The 20,485-nt window shown below is 56.3% G+C and overlaps 1 protein-coding gene and 1 long non-coding RNA gene across 2 annotated transcripts; one reads left to right on the plus strand and one right to left on the minus strand.

The window, feature by feature from the left end:
- Window positions 1-403: 403 nt before the first annotated feature.
- Window positions 404-20,485, minus strand: ODAD4 (outer dynein arm docking complex subunit 4). The gene is made up of 12 exons (XM_084862510.1): window positions 20,283-20,485; window positions 17,924-18,055; window positions 17,529-17,679; window positions 16,809-16,870; window positions 16,341-16,506; window positions 14,247-14,471; window positions 13,926-14,133; window positions 10,259-10,345; window positions 8,800-8,996; window positions 7,127-7,227; window positions 3,859-3,943; window positions 404-1,148 (listed from the first exon to the last, which is right to left on the minus strand). The coding sequence occupies exons 1-12, from the start codon at window positions 20,394-20,396 to the stop codon at window positions 601-603; spliced, it is 2,076 nt and encodes a 691-aa protein (XP_084718636.1). The 5' UTR covers window positions 20,397-20,485; the 3' UTR covers window positions 404-600.
- On the plus strand, window positions 7,127-15,887 carry LOC311610934. The gene is made up of 2 exons (XR_014793041.1): window positions 7,127-7,252; window positions 15,114-15,887. It is a non-coding gene; the product is annotated as an uncharacterized lncRNA (long non-coding RNA).

Below are 20,485 nucleotides of genomic sequence, written 5' to 3' on the forward strand. Positions count from 1 at the left end.
TTACAGGTCGGTCTCCCTCCCTGAGTGATGGTTGAGGCTGCCCCCACCGTTATTTCTCCCAGAGAGCCTCCCACCGTGCGCTGCACAAAGCAGGTACTCAGCCAAACGAGCCCATGGACAGCGGCTGGGCAGACATGCCTCTGCTCCCAGGCCTTCCTCTGTCCTCCCCGCTGAAGCCGTCCTGATTCATACAGCTCACCTGTGTCCTCACCCCGCTGACACACTTCCTTCGCACCTTCCTCTTCCTCCCACAGGGCGTTGTCAGGGTCTGGGGGAGAGGGCCACACGTCACACCTTGCTCACACTCTGGGTCAGGCCTGTTTCTCACCCAGCCAAGGGCAGGTCAGGCCTGGGAAGCAGTCCCCCTGCCTGGTCATTCATTCTCCAAGTCCGCTCTGCGAATGGGGGCGGAGGGGGTTAAGGAGGCAATGACAGACTCAGGGTTTGTACGCGTGAAAGGTATCTATTTAAAGGGAAAACAGTATCAGAAAAAGGCAGAGGTGAGCTATTCAAAAACCTCAACGCGAACGTCTACTTTAATAAGATCCCCGGGTCCCTGTGAACCCCAGCCTCGGGACCCTAAAGCCAAGAACAAGGGCTTCAATCGTCTTCCTTTTCATCTTTTTCCTTTACTTCAGCACTTTCCGTCTCCGTCTCTCCCGTTCCTTCCGACCCTCTTCTTTCGGCTTCTGAGAGACTCTCCTCTTCCCCTTCGGGCCCGGCTTTTATTAATTCTTCTGTGGGGTTCTGGTCCAGATCGGAAGGCCGCCTGTAGATTTCTCTCAATTCCCGTTTGCCCAGTTCCTCACCCACTTCCTCACCCACTTCCTCACCTGCTCCTTCCGAACCTCCACCTGGTTCTCTGGACTGCTTCTTCATGGCATCTCTCGAATCCTTCCCCATGGCTCTCAGGTCTCTTGTGGAGGAGATTTTTATTTCCACTCCTCTCTTCCCGTTCACCTCCTGTCCCATCGCCTTGACGGTCCCACCGTCTCCGTCGGACAGCTCGTCCTCGTCCGAGGTCTCCCTCTCCGCCTCATCGCGGTCCCTCTCCCACTGCTTCATCACCTTCTCGGGCTCCTCTCTCCTCCTCAGTCTTTCCTTCCCCCTCACCACTGCTCTTACTTTATCCATGGCAGCAGCCTCTTCTGGAAAGGAAGAGAGAAAGGTAAACGTGAATGTGTCCCTCTCGGGGCCCGGGTGGACCCCAGCCTGTGGTGGCCTGTGCTTTTAAAAGAAGCACTTCTTGCCGAAACCAGTTTGGCTCAGTGGTAGAGCGTCGGCCTGCAGACTGAAAGGTCCCGGGTTCGATTCCGGTCAAGGGCATGTACATTGGTTGCGGGCACATCCCTGGTAGGGGGTATGCAAGAGGCAGCTGGTTGATGTTTCTCTCCCATCAACGTTTCTAGCTCTCTATCCCTCTCTCCTCCTCTCTGTGAAAAATCAATAAAATATATATTTTTAAAAAATTATATATATATATAATTTTTTGTTTTTTAAAGAAGCACTTCTTTCCACACAGAGGGACAGGAGCGGTGTGAGTGGCACAGGCCATACCATCCGACAGTAAGTGCACAGGGTCATGAAAGTGCATAGCGCGTCATTGATGCGAGTCTGCAGTCAAGGGACCGGAGATCGATAAAGAGGCATCGACCACACACCACGATCACACTGCGCATGAGTGGGGGAGCCAGAATTCGAACCCAGGACAGTTCTGCCCCCACAGCAGACTCTCTTTCCCTACAGGAAACAGCTGGGCCCTGGAGGAAGACAGGAGGGGTCTTTTCTCCAGCCCCCCATGCCGCATGTCTCTGTCCCTGGGAAGCAGATTGCGTCATGTGTTGGGAGGTTCCCTGGACACACAGACACAGACTGCCAGCAGCAAGTTCAGCTGGAGAGAGCCCTTTACAGCCAGAGGGATCCTCGCTCCTTGTTTTGAACCAGTGACAGAGAACAGTCACCCATTTCCTCCTGGGTCGCCCCCCCATTCTCCTCCTGGGAGCCCCTCTTAGGTGCCTAGGTCACAGCTGGGAAAGGGCTGCCACCTGCTGTTTTGGGTGAAGACATAGGCAATGCTGCCACCTGCTGTTCCGGGAGGGAAATGCCCTGCCCGGCTGAGTTCCGGAGGACACCTTCCCGGCCCCTGGCCTGCCCAGGTCGGCAAAGGCGGTGTGAGGGAGGCTGCCCGGAGCCCCTGCCGTTTCCCAGGTGTGTCCCTTCCGCTCTCCTGCTCCTGTGGCTTCTGAGAGCAACTCCGAGGCCATGTGGGGAGGCTGAGCCGCTCTGAGGGGATCCAGCCACCACGCGGCAGATGCTGACTGATAAAGGGCTGCTCAGGTGCCCGAGAACCCCACACCCGGATCCCCATCACCATGCCTGGGTCAGAGGGGCTTCGCCGTGGTGCCTGGAGGCGGCTCTGTCCTCTTGGCTGCACAGAGTAACTGCGATAGGGCCAGGGCACCACTGAGGGGCAGGCAGGGCACCGCCAGGGACAGCGCAGACCGTGGCTAAAGCCTAGGTCTAGAGCCAGGCTTCCCGAGACAGAAACCACTGTGAGCCTCACCCCCTCTGCCTCCGCGTCATCCATCAAATCCAGCAAATAGTAATGCTGATTTGATAGTGTCCCCGCAGGACCAGCGTCAGGACCTGGTGTATGAAGCCCCGAGAAGAGGAAGCACTGAGTGGAGGTCAGTTTCTGTCACCCATCCCCTCTGGGGTCCACCCTAATGGCTCAGGCGGGCCCGGGGGCCTGGAGCCCAAGCCCCTCCTCCTCCCTCACTTCCTTCGAGAGCCTCTTGGAGCCAGGAGAGGCCTCTGCACTCCCCGAGGCCTTGGGAGAAAGCATGTGCGAAAGCAGGTCGGTCTGCGTCTCTGCACCGCAGCCTAACCTCTGACCCTCTGCTCCCTGCTCCCTTCTCCCCGCTCCATCACCTCCTCTCCCCATGTTGGTCCCAAAGAGCAGCTCCTCGGAGAGGGGGACAGTGTGGCTCTGAGTCAGGTCACTCAGCTTCCCTCAGCCTCCACTGCCCCCAAACCAGGGGTCTTCAAACTACGGCCCGAGGGCCACATGCGGCCCACAGAGGAGTCTGATCCGGCCCGCCAGGTTTTTTGGGCAGTGAGCGCAGCCGAGGTGTTACAGTAGGAATTAGTAGTTCATATAGTCCGGCCCTCCAGCTCTCTGAGGGACCGTGATCTGGCCCCCACTTTAAAAAGTTTGAGGACCCCTGCCCCAAACGGTACCTGCCTCCCAGGGTGGTGAGGACTGAATGCGGTGCCCACCCCCGTGCCTGGCACACAGGAAGGGCCCCACACGTGTAAGTAGCTGTCTTCCTGCCTCTGTTTTTGCTCCTGCTGTTCCCGCCAGAAAGGCCCTCCCTCTCCCAGCATGCACCTGGAGAAGCCTCGGGCCTCGCCTGGAGCCTGAAACAGACCTTTCTTCCCCTTTGTGCTTGGCCTGTGCTCCGGGCACAGCGTTCCTCCAGGTCAGCGCTGCCTGCAGGAGCCCGGTCAGGGGCAACGCCAATTGTCTGGCTGTCCCACTGGGCTCCGGGCTGAGCCTCTGTCTCCCCCACGTCTCACACCTCGCTGGCATGTGACCCGTGCTCAGCAAATTCTTGATCAGTTAATTGGAGAAATACAGAAATGGGCTTTCCGGGCAGACGATGGGCTCAGACCGCAGCCCACCGCGGGCTGGATCGCCTCCCTCTCCAGCCCCAGCAGGAGGCTGGGGCGCGGGTGGCACTGGAGTCAGAATGCAGTGCTCCGCGCGGGACCAGCTGCTGAGCGCGCAGGGGGCTGACAGAGAGAGCGCAGAGGGACCGTTCTGAAGCCGCTGCCTTGGGCGCTCCAGGGACTCACCTTTCTCTTTCTTCTCTTTGAACATATCCCTGTAGTTCGTCTTCTTCAGCTCATCAACGATGCCCTTGTTGGCGTCATCCAACGCCTGTGGGTGGTAGAGGAGCCGGTGAACTCTCATAACCCCTATTTGGCACCTACACTTCCCCTTTCCCCCACGTCCCAACCCAGGAAGCAGGGCTCGGCACTAACCCCGCCCCCTCCTTTGCTCCCGGCTCCTCTGAAGCTCCTGCCTGGCGATTCTTAGAGACACAGGGACTTGGAAATACCCAGGCGAAGCGGCAGGAGAGACGTGACTGCGGGGCCTAGGCGTGTATTTGGGAAGTGTGCGTACCTACCAGTTTCCGCCTTTTTACAAAGATTCCTTTGGCTTCAGCCAATGCAAAGACACGGTGCAGGTGCCTAAGCCTGCAGCAGGTCGGCAAACCCACCGAGGGAACTCAGACTCAGGGCAGCGTGGGCCTGGGGCGGGGCCTGCCACTCAGCCTGTGCACATCTGGAGGGCAGGCTCTGCCTTCTTCCTTGTGACTTGCATGGCGGGGGGTGGGGGGAGCACCAGCAGGCACTGAGCACCATCTACTGAATGACCGACCACCAGGCCCAGACGCACATCTGCACCCCCTGCCCACCTTCCTGCCTGGGGACGCCTGGGTAAAGGGTCAGGGGCCTGGACCTGGGTCACTGAGGGCCGTGGGGCTGTTAGGCCCCACAGACACTTCACTCTGCCTCTCAGCCTTTCAAAACCATGCTCCGTCCCCAGGCTGACCCGGAACCCTCCTTGATGGGAAAGCCCCAGCGCCGCCTCCCTGCCGGCGGGCTCTCTCACTCCGAACGCCCGGGGCCCCACCGCGCTGTCACACACGGGAGGGCTGTGTTTCCTGAGGGCCAGGACCAGGCTGTCACCTTTGGACCGGACATCCCAGGCTTGCCCAGAGGTTGAAAGAGGCCGCCTGCAAGGCCCTGAATTCGATCGCCATGCCATCTGTCCCCCACCACTCGCAGGGGGATCGTGCGGAAGAGGGTTCGTTGGGGGAGACCACGCGTGCGAACTGAGGCGCAGATGGCGGGGCCTGTGAAGGGGAGCGCGCCCCCTCTGGGGGCCGGGTTCGAAGGGAGGCGTGTTCAGGGAGTCGCCCCCGGTGGGCAGAGAAGGCGACAGGCCGGAGTCGCCCTGGGCCAGGAAGCGGGCGCGGACCGCCCTACGGCGGGGTCTGCTTGGGAGCGACCTCTCCCCCGTGACAGGGGAAACACGGTTCCACCGCGGTCCTCACAAACGATGGCCTCACCCCCTAAAGCCCAAGGGGGCCAGTGGCTCCTCTGTGGTTCCTAGACCTTCAAGCCCAGGCTGGTCCACCGCCAACTGCCGGGCAGGCAGGTTCTCTGCCCCGAAGCCTTCTGCTAACGTGGCCCGACTCCTGCACCCAGGCCCGGGTCTCCTTTCCTGCCGCCCAGAGAGCCCTCAGCACCCGCAGCCTCTGTGCCTGCGGCCTGGCCACCCCGGCCTTCCTGTCCTTCAAAACCACCAGGAGTGAAACCGGTTTGGCTCCGTGGATAGAGCTTTGGCCTTCGGACTGAAAGGTCCCGGGTTCGATTCCCGTCAAGGGCATGTACCTTGGTTGCGGGCACATCCCCAGTAGGGGGTGTGCAGGAGGCAGCTGATGGATGATTCTCTCTCATCGATGTTTCTGACTCTCTATCCCTCTCTCTTTCTCTCTGTAAAAAATCAATAAAATATATTTTTAAAAAATATATACCTATTCTAAAAAAAAACAAAAAACAAAAAAACCACCAGGAGGTCCACCTCCAACTGCAACGGCAGCATTTCAGGTGTCCCTTCCCAGGGCCCCTGCTTCCTGAGTGCCTGCACACCTCCAAGGCGGCTCCCGCTGCCTCCCCCTCCTCCCAGTTATGCCGACGGCCTCTTCCAACCACTGGGCAAGCTCCCCGAGGAGGGCCTGCTTCATTCACTCCAGCTGATGCCTCCCCGTCCCACTGCGCGCTGGTGGTGGCTCTGGAACTCGGACATGGGACAGCGGAGGGCGGCAGCCTGCTGGGCCGCCGGAGGGAGGGAGGGAGGGAGGTGGCCAGCCGAGTCGCCTGTGCGTCTGCGAGGTGAGCGTGCTGACCCCCCTGAGGCTGCCCACCTGCCTCAGCGGCCCCCGCTGTGTGTCTGCTCCTGAGGCCGGCGGCCAGGCCGGCACGGCCCCATGGCAGCCGGGATGGGACTGCGCGAGGCCTGCCCTCCGTGGCTCCGCAGCCAGGGCGGCTGTGCAGCACTGAGATGGGGCCGGGGAGACTGAGGAGCTGAACGTTAGCTGTGACTTTCCGGTCGGTCACGTTCCCTTAAACGCCCGTACGTGCCGGCAGCAGCAGCCTGCTGTGCAGCGCAGGTGCAGGCGAGGGGGTGAGGCAACCACACGGTCTTTCTCGTGGTCTCCTGGGGGAGGCTGGGGTTTTGTTCTAAAATCATTTTAGGTGTCCGCCAGCATTAAATAAAAAAAGAAAAAAAAAATAAGTCCTGGCCGGTTTGGCTCAGTGGACAGAGCGCCGGCCCTCGGACTGAAGGGTCCTGGGTTCGATTCTGGTCGAAGGCACGTACCTCAGTTGCGGGCTCCATGCTCGGCCCTGGTCCCGGCCCATGTGGGAGGCAGCTGGTCAGGGTGTGTCTCACATGGATGTTTCTCTCTCTGTCTCTCCCCCTTCCTTCCACTCTCTCTGAAATTCAATGGGAAAATATCCTCTTTCCCTAACCATTTGGCTCAGAGGATAGAGTGTCAGCCTGCAGACTCAAGGGTCCCAGGTTCGATTCCGGTCAAGGGCATGTACCTTGGTTGCGGGCACATCCCCAGTGGAGAGTGTGCAGGAGGTAGCTGATCAATGTTTCTAACTATCTCTCTCCCTTTCTCTATATTGAAAAAAAAAAATCAATAAAATATATTTTAAAAAAAGAAAAATATCCTCAGGTGAGGATCAACAGCAACAAAAAGAAAATGAAAAATAAAACAGGATAAGGACTGTCAGCGTCCAGAGTAAAGGTAAATATGTTTTGTAAAACCTGCCTTTCCATTTTTTTTTTTTTTGTTTATTTGAAAAACACTGTGTGTGGGTTGCTATAGGAACGGACAGCAGTGGCAGACGTTGGAAGGCAGAGCCGGGCCTGGCCCGGGCCCTGCGGCTGCGGGACCAGTGTGCGCGGACGGCGGCGGTGAGGCTGAGGGCCGGCCCGCCCCCGCCCCCGCCCCCGCCCCCGCCCCCGCCCGGAGAGGCTCACGCTGAGGATGGCGTGCTGCGCCTCGTTGTTGTGCACCAGCTTAGCCTTCTCCAGCGCCTTCTCGAAGTTGTTCACGGCCGACTCGAAGTTCTTCAGCTTCACTGGAGCACAGGGAGGCACACACAGGTGGGTGGTGTGACACTGGGGCTGCAGGGGGCGCTGCCCTGCAGGGCCGGCCTCCCTCAGGAGCCCTGGCCTGGCTGGCCCTCCCGGGGCAGGTGGGAGCTTGTGTGAGCCGGAGGCAGCCCCTTCCCCTGGCTTTCCTGGGCCGCCCCCCCTCTAAGAACAGGACCTGGTGCCCTGAGCCATGGGTCTCCGCCATGCGAAGGGGTCCGTGAGGGAAGGGGCCTGTGCCCACATCATGTGTCTCCAGGTCAGGGGCCCACAACTCCATCCCGTCCCATCTCTAGATGGTTCCAAAGAGGACATCTGTATTTTTAAAATATTCACTCGATTTTTTAAAGAACTTTGCAGACCCCGGCCAGTGTGGCTCAATGGTTGAGCCTCGGCCCATGAATCAAGAGGTCATATAGTTCGATCCCAATCAGGGCACATGCCTGGGATGCTGGCTTGATTCCCTGTAAGGGTCGGGTAGGAGGCAGCCCATCAATGATTTCCTCTCATCGTTGATGTTTCTATCTCTCCCTCTTCCTTCCTCTCTAAAATCAATTAAAAAAATTTTTTTAAGAGGATGGAGATCTATACCTACATTTTTGTTGAGCCATAAATTTAGGTTTTTCTGAGGCCTGCAACTTTCTCTATGAGAGACGCTTATGAGAAGTTAACGAGAGGACAGGAAGGAAGAGATTACTACTTCCTGAGTGTTCTCAGTGCTTGCTCACTTACATATTACTTTATTCTTTTTTTAAAAATATATGTATTTTTTATTGATTTTTTTTACAGAGAGGAAGGGAGAGGGATAGAGAGAAACATCGATGAGAGAGAATCATTGATCAGCTGCCTCCTGCACACTCCCTACAGGGGATATGCTCGCAACCAAGGTACGTGCCCTTGACCGGAATCAAACCCGGGACCTTTCAGTCCGCAGGCCGACGCTCTGTCCACTGAGCCAAACCGGTTTCGGCTATTACTTTATTCTTTACACCAACTGTCTAGGTCAGTGGTTCTCAACCTTTCTAAAGCTGCCACCCTTCTTTAATACAGTTCCTCATGTTGTGGTGACCCCCAACCATAAAATTATTTTCGTTGCTACTTCATAACTATAATTTAGCTACTGTTATGAATCGTAATGTAAATATCTGTGTTTTCCGATGGTCTTAACACCACGTGTGGGCGTGCACGTACAGTACGATTGAAACTTCGTGGCCCATGCGCAGAAGTCATTAGCTGCAGAGTGATTACATATAAGAATGGTAATGTAAAGAGCACCGAGGCGACACCAGGTGGCGCTGTTGTGATGAGGACCCGGTGCCGTGCTGGTCTGCCGATGGGCTGAGCCGGGGCAGCTCTCAGGGCGCCCTCAGCCCTCACTGAGCTTGGCCCGAAGGAGGCACGAACCCTGGTCAAAGGGAGGGGTCGGTCCCCTCTCAGAATCAGAACTCACCTGGGCAGGGGCACCCTGGGAGGGGAGGTTTGGCCCACCGGGTTCCCCGCCCAGGCGTGCAGCGGGGCCTGCGTGCTGGGGAGGTAGGGTGTCCGGCCCGAGCCCATACCTTGTGCTTGTGCCACCAGCACGCTGGCGTTCAGCTGCCACTCGATGTCCCCTTCCTCCTCGGCGCACTGCTGGGACTTCTCGCCGTAGCTCTGGGCCTCCAAGGGCTGGTCCAGCTCCAGGTAGCAGCGGCCGATCTCATGGAACAGCCAGGTCTTCTCCAGAGTGGTTTTCGCCAGAGGGATCTTCTCCTCCCACCTGAGGGTGAAGAGCCAGTCAGCTCCTTCCCCTCTAACCCTCCCCTCCGCACCCCGCACGCAGCCATAGGAGTCACGGCCTCCTGCAGGGGGCAGAGAAGGAACCGCCCTCCATCCACCCGTTCTTTTCCTTCTTCGATAAGGAGCAGTTCTAATAAGCAGTACCATTTTTTAAAGCTTCCAACACGGTTTTGGAAAATCTATGAGATCAAACTTGATACAAACAGTAGCAAATAATGATTACAAAGTATCATTTGAAATAACATAAAAATAACGTTTAAGAATATTCTTGCCCGGCTGGGTTGGCTCAGTGGTTGAGTGTCGACCTAAGAATCAAGAAGTCACAGTTCAGCCGGCACCGGTTTGGCTCAGTGGATAGAGCGTCGGCTTGGGGACTGAAGGGTCCCGGGTTCGATTCCGGTCAAGGGCATGTACCTTGGTTGGGGGCATATCCCCAGTAGGGGGTGTGCAAGAGGCAGCTGATCGATGACTCTCTCTCATCGATGTTTCTAACTCTCTATCTCTCTCCCTTCCTCTCTGTAAAAAATCAATAAAATATAAAAATTAAAAAAAGAAGAAGTCACAGTTCAATTCCCTGTCAGGGCACATGCCAAGGTTGTGGGCTCCGTCCCCAGTTCCCCAGTGTGAGCTATGTAGGAGGCAACTGACCAATGATTCTCTCTCATCACTGATGTTTCTGTCTCTCTCTCACTCTGAAATCAATAAAAATACTTAAAAAAAAAAAAAAAAGAAAAAAGAAAGAAAAAAATAGCCCTAACCAGTTTGGTTCAGTGGATAGAGCATCAGCCAGGCCCTGTGGACTGAGGGATCCCAGGTTTGATTCTCGTCAAGGGCACATGCCTGGGTTGTGGGCTGGGTTGAGGCAGCCGATCAATGATTTTCTGTCAACATTGATGTTTTGCTCCCTCACCCTTCCTCGCTAAAAATAATAAATATATATATATCTTAAAGTTTTAATAAAAAATAAACCGATCCCTGAGCTCCAAACCGAACCTGTAATTCACACCCCTAACAAATGCTCAAGGTGATTCTTGTCCCTGGGACCTTCTGAGAAAATGCTGATTCTAGTCTATTAATTAATTTGACGGATGAGCCCCTGAGCTCACAGAGTGGCTTTCCTGAGGCCGCCTAGCAGAGCCAGGGCCCTAACCCAGGTCTTCCGATGCCCGGGTCCTTGGCATCCTGGCCCCAGGCTGGGAGTCCTGGCCCCGAGGCGGGAGGGGGCCGTCCTCGGTCACTCACGTGTCGATGGCTTGCTGGAATTTCCCCACTCTGGCAAAAACCCTGCCGATGTTGTCAAGGGCTCTGGACTTGGCGTCAGGAAGGTCACTGCGGGGGAGAAGGATGGCAGGTTGTTCGCTAGCAGTCGGGCGTTGTAGGCCGTGTGGAAGCGGAAAGGAAGGCGGAGACGGGCGCCCCCGGGGGGGCAGGGCGGGCACGCACGGGGCCGCTCACGCTTCGGAGCTGAGAATGAACACTATCGGGACCTTCCTGGGGGGCTGCCAGTCAACAGCTTAGCAAAGCTGCCCCTTCGATCTAGCAACTCCTCTTCTGGAACTTTCCTCAGGAAGATCGTGTGGCAAGAACACTCACTAAGGCTCCGATTATAATAACAAACGTGGGACGCAGTTTGCACGCTATCACTGGCTCAGCACTGGCAATTTTTGTGAATGAAACATCAGTAGGTTAAAAAGTCAGAGTATAGGAGTGTATGCTATGTCTGTCGCCCCGTTCCTGTTAATAAACATGCAGAACTGAAGCGTGACGCTGTGCCCCTGGCTTTGACCCTGGAGGAAGGGGCCAGGAGCCAAGGAGTGCAATGAATGCCGCTCTGGACGCTGTGTTCTCCCCTACAGCCTCTGGAGGGCGGGAGGCCCTACCCACAACTGCACCAGACTTACCAGTATAACCTGCACACTTCCCCCAGTTCCCCGGACCCTCCAACCCTGCCGGGACCCTCTGTCCGGGTGCCCTTCTCCCGCCTTCTTCTCTCCTCGTGCTGACACCCCGTTCTCTCCTCGGCCTCCTCGGCCTCCAGCAGGGCTGCCACTGCCTCTCTCCTTGCGATCTTGGCCACACGTTGCACCCGCTGCTCTCCCAGCACCTCAGCCTCCCCTTCTTTTGTTTCCTTTTTTAAAAAATATATTTTATTGATTTTTTACAGACAGGAAGGGAGAGGGATAGAGAGGTAGAAACGTCGATGAGAGAGAAACATTGATCAGCTGCCTCCTGCACACCTACCGGAGATATGCCCGCAACCAATGTACATGCCCTTGACAGGAATCGAACCTGGGACCTTTCAGTCCGCAGGCCGACGCTCTATTCACTGAGCCAAACCGGTTCGGCTCAGCCTCCCCTTCTAAAGTGGGTGCTCTGTTGTGTGATGAATGAATGAATGAATGAGTTGCAATACGTCCATGTATCCGTAACAATAACATATAATACGCTGCCAATAAACGTCATGAGAAAGCATGCATTCAAACCGTCTGTAGAGCATGGGAAGGAAGAAATGAGGGCTGGGGCCACTAAGAAGCTCCTGAGGCAAGTTGGGGTTCGAGCTGCACCTGCAAGAAGGATGGACGTTGGGGCCAAGAGGGAGGGGCGTGGCAGTGTAGAGCGAGGGAGCACACGGGCACACGGTGCTCATGAGTTAAGACTGAGGCCTTGGCGGATGTCAAAAAGGAACTGACTTTGTTTAAGGAGCGCTCTGTTTACCCAGCCACTTGGCATGCATTTCCTGCCTGCAGGTGCTGGGAGAGACAGGGAATGTAAGACAGCCCCAGCCCAGGGTCTCAGTGCAGACAGGGGGCCGGGGAGTGTGGGGAGAGCACACAGGGGAGGGGTTTCTAAGTCACCCCTGGGGCGCAGGAAGGCTTTCCAGAAGGCTCTTGTGGACCTTGTGAAGCAGGGGGAAGGAGGGCGTCGATGGAGAAAGGGCTGGGGAAGGAGGCGCTCCTGCTCAGCGACTAGCAGGTGGAAAGCTCCAGGTGTTGGCTGGGTCAAGAGAGACCAGGACAAGCCAGCTGAGGCAGGGCACAGAGCCGGGCACCTGCACTCGATCTGGTCGTTGGGTTTGTTTTGCACAGAAGAGCCAGCTGGGCAGCAGGAAATCCGGGTCTGAGGAAACTGGCACGAAGCTAGGAGGGTCCGGGCTGAGCGTGGGAGGGAAGCAGAGGGAAGAGGCAGCGCGGACAGGGCCCGGGCCGCTGAGCATGAGCAGGGAGGTGTGAGGAGAGCAGCCTGGGCTCCTTCTTGGAAACTGGGGGGCCAAAGGCGACATCCTCACAGACAGGGAGCCCTGGAGCCCGAGGTTTGGGGGGACACACGGGGCTCCAGTTGGGGCATGTTCTTTTGGGGGTTCCTGTGGGACATCCAAGTGGAAATGCTTTGGAATCCGTTGGCTGTGCGGTCTGGGGCTTGGGAGGGAGTTCGGCCAGAATAGAGATTGTGAATGCCTTAGGGCCTGGGCTAGGGTTGGGTCCAAATGGCTTACTGTCGATACATGTCATTTAATTCTCATAATCCCTGTGAACTAGTATTATTATGCCTTCACTAGAGAAGAGGGAACAGGTTTAATTAAGTCCACACAGCCTGAGCCAGAAGTCAAACTCAGGTATGTCTCCAAAGCTGCCTGCCCACACCCCCCCCTTCTGTGATACTCCTGCTCAGCAAGCACAGCAGGTGAGAATGAGTCGGGAGTGGGCTCCCGCCAGGGAGAAGGTGCGGGCAGGAGGCAGGAGTGACTGTCCCGGAAGTCCAGTTTGGCCCAGATGGAGGGCTGACATCAGAGGGCCTTGAGTACCAAGCAGAGGTGTTTGCTTTCCATCTGAGGACAATGAGGGACTGAGGCCTGCTGTCCGCAAGGGAAGGAGGGTGGAGAGATGAAAAGCGGAGGCTGGAGGTGATGTGTGGGAGCAGCTGGAGGCAGGGAGAGCCGGGAAACAGGATGACGGGAGGCTGACAGGGACTTAGGACTGAGGGGGGAGGAAGTGGGGAGGAGAAAGCCACAGATGACTCCAAAGGTTCACACCAGGTGCCCCGGAAGCCGTGGCCCCCCTGAGCGGCCATAGGCTGGAAGAGCTGGTTTCTGGGGGTGCTGATGTTGCTGTGACGGTGGTCCCCGTGTGCACTCCGCACCCCGTCCTCCCGCCCGCCCGCTCAGGCGGGGCTATTGCTGTGTCCTCCTGAGGCTGAGAGCGGTTAGGGGCCTTGTCCAGGGTCCCGCAGCTTGCAGACACAATTCCGAAGCTCAGGTCGGCTGCACTCCAGAGCCCAGGCACCTGCTCAGCACCATGGTCTGCGAGGGCCTGGTTGGATCTGATCCCCGCCCCCTCGGTCCAGCCTCCTCTGGCCCCCTCTCCCCCCCCCCCCCCCCCCGGCAACACCCTGTGCTCGCCAGCCTCAGGCACCCTCCCACGGGCCCCGCCAAGGGCTCCTGACACATGCTGCTCCTGGCACGGGGTCCCCGGCTTTTCCTTCACCACCCTGATCACCATGGTAACCTGTGAGCCATGTCCCTCCCCGTTCCCGCCTGCAGGGAAATGGCCCTGGTGTCTGGGCTTTGCCGTGTTCCCAGCGAGAGCGGCCTCTGCTTGCCTGGGCTTGAGGAAGGCTCCCTGACACGGTGTCAGAACGAAAATACCCGACGGGCCAGGCCGCTGGGAGCTGCTTCGAGTTGTGGGCCAGCACCTTCCCCTTGGTGGAGGCCTACAGTCTCCTTCACCCACCCTCAGTCCTGGGCAGGTGGCTCCTCCTTCTGCGCCCCCAGGCTCCTGCCCCTGCCCCCCACCTCTCCGGGGCATGCTGGGCAGGAGACGGGAGTGGAGCCACCAGCGGCCCTGGCAGGAGGCCCGGACACAGGCCCAGCCCAGCGCCTCTGCGGGCCCCGGCCTCGGCCCCGGGCACTCACTATTCCTTGGCGATCTCCAGGTCCCTCCGGTGGCTCTGCAGGGCAGCCACCATCTGGCCCAGCTCGATCTGGGCGTTCCCGATGCAGCTGTACAGGTTCCCGACCAGCTCGTCCTTGTTGGGCACCTCCTCTTTGTTCCACTCCAGCACCTTCTTCAGCACCTTCTCGGCCTTCTGCAGGCTCCCTTCGGCGCTGCCGCTGGTCAGCACTGGGGAGGGAAGAGGGATGTGGACTGAGGGAAGGCCCCCCAGCCCCCCAGACGCCATCCACAGCCCAGGGAAGCCAGGGCCCCGTCCCCGTCCCTCTGAGAGCAGCACCCACGCATGTCAATGTCCTCCAGGCTCTTGAGGATGTAGCGGGCCGTCTGCGAGGGGCGGCGTTTGCGGTTGCGCAGCCACTGCTCCTGCATCAGCTTCCGGTCGCGCTCCCGGGCGTAGATGGGCTTCTGCTGCCTCCAGAAGTTGCTGCGGGAGTCCAGGTAGTTGATGCCGTTCATGATGAGGTCCTCCACGGTCAGGCCGTGCTTGATGGTGCCTTTGATCAGGTCTGCGGGGAAGGGCGTGGGGAGAACCAACCGGAACGGGCATCTGAGGAGCCGCCTCCTTGTGGCTCTGCGTCCCTGCTCCGGGGCCCTGCTGGGGGGCTCTGCCTGGAGCTGCAGAAACAGTGAGCAAAGCCAGAGCCCATGGGTGGCAGAGGGGGTCCATCTGGGTCATCACCCTTACGGCAAGGTTAAGGTGAGCAGACGTCCCGCTTTTGGCGGGACAGTCCCGCTTTTGAACAATTTGTCCCGCGTCCCAAGGCATTTTTAAAAAGTCCTGATTTTTGGAAAGAATCTTTTAAATCTTTTGGACTTTTTTAAAAACGCCGTGGGACACGGGACAAATTGTTCAAAAGCGGGGCTGTCCCGCCAAAAGCGGGACGTCTGCTCTCCTTAGAGGAGGTATATGAGGAAACTAACAGAAGGGGCTGCTGATGGGTGGCCCCCAGCCTCCCGGGCTCCCCCATTTCACACAGAGACCATCTGAACGCACAGCCTGGCCCAGGTTGCCAGTGCCCGGTGATTCCCCAGTGTGAGCTGGGAGCTGGAGGGGTGTGCCAGGTCCTGCCCGCCGCCTGAGCAGAGGTGAGAGCTGGTAGCAGAGCTGCAAGGCCCAGTGGAGTAATGAGGCCCCCTTCCCTCCACAGAAGCTCCTCTGCTGCGGGGAAAGCCAGCAAAGAGCCGCCCCTGGGACAGATCTACAAGGAGCCCTGCAGAGGCCTGGGCAGTCAGCTCTGGGGAAAAGACCTTTGATTCAAGGGTGAGCCCTGCGCAGGCTCATCAGCTAACGGAAGACTCCCGTCCCGCTGTTTGTGTGAGGCATTCTTTCACTCCAAGGCTCCGTCCTATGTCCTGTCACTGCCAGCCCAGCGGGTTCGAAAGATCGTGGACTCTGGCTTCAACTCCGCCATTAACTTGCTTGTCAACCTGAACAAGTCACTCCCCATTCAGGGTCTCTTTTTTTCCTTATTTCTAAAAGGAAGGGTTGGCCCGGCCGCCTGGCTCAGTGGTTGAGTGTCAACCTGTGAACCAGGAAGTCATGGTTCGACTGACTTCCAGCACAGGCCTGGGTTGTGGGCTTGATCCACAGTGGGGGGCGTGCAGGAGGCAGCAGATCAATGATTCTTTCTCATCATTGATGTTTCTTTTTTAAAAAAAAAAAAAAATATATTTTATTGATCTTTCACAGAGAGGAAAGGAGAGAGAGAGAAACATCTATCAGCTGCCTCTTGCACACTCCCTACTGGGAATGTGCCCACAACCAAGGTACATGTCCTTGACCAGAACCGAACCTGGGACCCTTCTTTCTGCAGGCCAATGCTCTATCCACTGAGCCAAACCGGTCAGGGCTCATCATTGATGTTTCTATCTCTCTCTCCCTCTCCCTGCCTCTCTGAAATCAATAAAAACAATTTTTTAAATATAAAAAATAAATAAAAAGAAGGGTTGTACCGGATGAGGTGTGGGGCATTCTAGTATCAGTGTCCTCAGATTCCCCTCCTAGCACCTTCCAGCTGGAGTTCTTTATCCTTTGTCCTTCCTGAAGGCCAAGGGGACGCCCCCTTCAGGGACACGGTGGTAGAGGAGCCCAAATCTTCGGAGTTCCCTCCCAGGACACCATAGCGCTCAAGGGCACTGGATCTGAACTTGAACTTCCTGGACCCAAATCTGAGAGCTCTATAACTGCCTACCTAGGCATGACCTCAGGTGACTTAACCTTTCTGTGCCTCAGTTTCCTCATCTGTAAGATGAGAGGAAAGCCTGCCCATAGGAACGAGTTGGCCAATATGACAGAGTCTGCCTCTGCCTCGGGCGTTATGCATCCACTCCAGCTCCCCTCTGCCCCGTTCCCTGCGGCAAACAAAGCGCCCGACCTTCGTCCAGCAGGAGCTTCTCCAGGTACTCCTTATCCACATAGAGCTCGCCGAGGAGCTGGCGGACCGTCTTCTCGCTCTTGACCGAGCCCCTCCGCTTGGACTCGGCCTTGGGGTAGTAGGAGGTCTGTTTCAGGGGGTGCGGCTTCTGCAGGGCTTTCATATTCTGGGGAGACAGAGCAGCACTGGGCAGAGCCTCAGCAAGGCGCACAGAGCATCCAGGGGCCCGGACTCTGGGACCTCAAACTCTTCCTCCAGGACCTCCCTGTGGACCGAAACCCATGGAGTGTTTCTGCCCCAGGAATAGCTGGGCTGTCAGGACCCGGGTGGAGCTGGGGCAGACCCCCGTGGCTGCCTGGGATGGGTAGGAGCTAGTTTCCGGGCAACAGGGCCACGAAGACTTGTGCGCCTCAGGTCCACGTGGCCTCTTCCTTGGACGGTTTGTAGCATCAGGACCAGGGCCCTTACCTCAGCCTGCTTGCTTAGGAAGGATAGGTCTCCTTTGTTCTCCAGCTTAATTGAAGAAGGAGCTGCAAGGACAGAAGCTGGGGCTCAGGTCGGCCAGACCCCCAGTGTGGCCTACCCCATATTTGTGTGTGGAAATGGCTGCCTTTGGCAGGGCGGTGGGGAGTATTGTTGCAAAGTTGGCTCTGAGCCGGCCTGGCAGGCAAACGGTCCATGGTGTTTTGTGTAATGCTCTTGTAGGAGGCCAGGCAGCCCCTGCTAGCCCAGGGCCATGGCAGCCAGATCTCCAGACAAAGGGAGCTCTCCATGCCATCCATTTCCACACCCAGCCATCCCACTGGCACGCTCTCTCTCTCCGTCCTTCTCCGCCAACACAAGGCCAGCTCTTGGTGCACAGGTGGTAAGGGCAGAAGCCAGAGACCAGGGAAGACTAGACTCAGGACTCCATGCAACCCCAGGATACCAGGCCAAAGACAGGCATATTCATATGACTGGAGGGAGACAGCCCTCTTATCTGGCATTGAGGATAACCAGACTCTGCAGTGCTCAGTGAGGTGAATCGGGGATTGGTCCTCCCTGTGAACGGTTCCTAATCTTCAGCAAAATCAGCAGCAGCCAAATCCAAGCCTGGGACTCCCTGTAGGCCTCCTGGTGGTCACCTAAGGCCCTCAGGCCTTCCAAACTGACTTCCTGGAGAAGGGCACAGGTCCCACAGCCACTCACTTCCCACTGAGTTGTTGATGGCTTCCTGGGCTTTCTGAATTCCGACTTTGAATTCCCGATCAGGCCGCAGCTTATAGCCTCGATGATAGAACACCAAGGCAAACTCAAAGTCTCCCATGGTGTACAGGGTCTCCGCCTTTTGCAAAATGCCCTGAAATGAGAGGAAGTCAGATCAAGGTGGACAGACAAGGCATTACAGAATTCGGGTGTGGTGGAACAGAGGGGGCTTGGGTTGGGGTCAAGGTTGGGATACCAAGGCAGGGAGCTAGGCAAGTAGCCTATCCAGAAAGAGAAAATGGCATCAGACTCTAGACAGCCTGGCTGGTGGTTCTTCTACCACTTCCAGCCAGAGGGTGCTGCGAAAGCAGGTTGGAGTTCTCCACCCCGACAGTCACCTTGCAGAAAGTGGGGTCACCCTGGAGTGAGTCCTCAGCATCCTTCAGGGACTTCTCTAACTCTCCCATCTTCAGGAAGCACTTGGAGCGGGCAACAAGGCAGTTCTTGTCTCCATTCTGAAGGTGAAGAGCCTGAGAAAGGAACCACATGGGTCAGCAGGTACCAGGTAGGGCAAGGTAGAAGCCGGTTTGGCAATGGCAGCCCAAACCTTCCTGCCGGAGTTCCAAGGGGACTCCTTGGGGTACCAAATAGGTCTTTGGATCTTACCAGACAAAAAGCAGCCTATTTTCAATATTTGCTTAGTCAACTCCATTATCTGCAAGCGGCTCATCTTAAAGTCGAATCACAAGCCATTGGGAAGCCACGGGTTGAGGTGTAAGAATATGCTCCTCTGTGGATATATAGTTTCCCTGCATGTCTGGGATGCCTTCAGTTCACTCAGACAATGCAATCTTAGGATGTTTGGTGCATACCAGATTCAACCACAAATCTGCAATGGCTGCACAAACAGGCTCAAAATACATCCCAGAGGCTAAGCACTCTGCAGGCTAACAAAATGGATTTTAGGACAATCTGCAAATGAAAGGTATGGATATACCTCCCACCAGTCCTCTTTTTTTTTTGTATAGCTTGTTGTGAATGAATCTCTATTTCGGGTGATTAAGATGAAAATGCCAGCAAAACTGAAACTATGATTTTGGCCCTAAAGTGGGAGCAGAACTCTTCCCCTACTGCCTATGTCCTCATTTCTTCTGTTTGAGCTCATTACCATAGTCTGTGGTATATTGTCATTCCTGGGGTATCAGACTAAATTGAGTGGCCAGGTTATTATGATCTCTGAATGCATAATGATCTGGCCACTCAGTGTGTGTGTGTGTGTGTGTGTGTGTGTGTGTGTTGAGTGTGTTAGAGGCCCGGTGCATGAATTTGTGCATGGGTAGGGTCCGGCCAGCCTGGCCAGGGGGAGGAGACATGGGCGGTTGGCTGGCCTGCCTGCTGGTCGAACTCCTGGTCGAGGGGACAATTTGCATATTAGCCTTTTATTATATAGGATATACACTGAATGGCCAGATTATTATGCATTCAGAGATCATAATAATCTGGCCACTCAGTGTATATCCATACCTTTCTAAGACTTTCCCACTTTTCTAGGAAGAGGAAGTAGCTATTTTATTTCTTAAGGGGGCGGGGGGGGGCGGGGGGAGCAGGAAGCCACTTCTCAACCAAAGCTATCTTCCTTCAGGGTATTCATTTCTCTCTGCCTGAGCTTCCCCAGGATTAGACAGGACCAAAAGGAGAAGGGATGGAGGCAGGGCCCCTGAAATCAACTGTCGGCCCACTGGTCCATCATGTCAAGTCTTCAGTGATGGGAGGGATGGAAGATTCTGGGCAGCAGGTGAGAAGCTTGGCTTTAGGGGGAGTTTCGGGACTGGTTAATGACAGCTATTCTGCCACTCCATTTGGAATAAGAAGAGGCTGTGTGTTGTGAAATATAAATTGTCATAAAAACACCTAATGGCTTACTTGGGAGGCAGTATCCTCTGGTGGACAGCGCCTCAGAGCTGGAGCCTGAGGGCCTGGGGTTGAAGCCTTCCTCTGACACTTGCTAGTTCAGTAATCATGAATGTGTTACCCAACTTCTCTATCAGTTTCCTTATCTTTAAAATTGTATAATAACAGTACATCCCCACAGGCTTAGGCTGCACTTAGCAGGGTGCCTGGTGTCCTAAGACAGCACCAATCCCCTGAGGGTGGGTGGAGCAATTCATACTAAGCTTATGTAGGACACTGTTAGTTATTTACTGACCACCTTCCACAAGCAACTGAGACTTCACTTCGGCAAGAAGTCTCCCAGCCCATCGCCCCGCCAGTGAGGGGGCCTTGGGCCTGCTCTGTAGAAGGAGGCCAATCAATGGCGAAACATTTGATTTTTTTAAAAAAAGTAGAAGCCCGACTGGCATGGCTCAGTGGTTGAGCATCGACCTATGAATCAGAAGGTCACGGTTTGATTCCTGGTCAGGGTACATGACTGGGGTTATGGGCTCAATTCCTAATAGGGGATGTGCTGGAGGCAGCCAATCAATGGTTCTCTCTCATCATTGACCTCTCTCTCTCAATCCCCCCTTCCTCTCTGAAGTCAATAAAATTATTATTTTGAAAGAAAGTAGAAGAGGACAGAATAGTTATTAAGGATCAGGTAGAACACAGGTGGAAACTGGTAGAAAATGGCCCAGCAGGGGCTTATCCGTCCCTGGGGTGCATCCATCAGGACCAGTGACTAGAAACGATAGAGCTATCCAGGCTCATCAGGCATCCAGAGCGGCGATGGGCGGTGGAGAGGGCCGGAGCGCCACTCACGTTGCTGAAGCTGGTGGCAGCTTTGGAGAACTCCCCGCAGAGGTAGAGCCGCTCGCCCTCGGCCATGTAGGAGGGGAAGGTGCTCCGCAGGATGTCAATTTCTTGGTCCGACATGATGGCGGGATTCGGAATTCGGAAAAGCTGAAGCGGAGAAAGGGAGAAAAGAAGGCGTAGAACCTCTGTTTGGGTTGCGGGAAACCCCG

The sequence above is a fragment of the Pipistrellus hanaki genome (assembly GCF_964339955.1).
Source record: "Pipistrellus hanaki genome assembly, chromosome: 16".
In the NCBI taxonomy this organism is placed as follows: Eukaryota; Metazoa; Chordata; class Mammalia; order Chiroptera; family Vespertilionidae; genus Pipistrellus; species Pipistrellus hanaki.

Excerpts from the sequence above, each read along its gene's own strand:
- ODAD4 (XM_084862510.1), bottom strand. The coding sequence starts at position 20,396 with ATGTCGGACCAAGAAATTGACATCCTGCGGAGCACCTTCCCCTCCTAC. Across the intron at positions 8,997-10,258 it reads TTCCAGCAAGCCATCGACAC|GTGGGAGGAGAAGATCCCTC; the intron begins GTGAGTGACCGA and ends CTTCACCCTCAG. Across the intron at positions 7,228-8,799 it reads GCTGGTGGCACAAGCACAAG|TGAAGCTGAAGAACTTCGAG; the intron begins GTATGGGCTCGG and ends CCTGTGCTCCAG.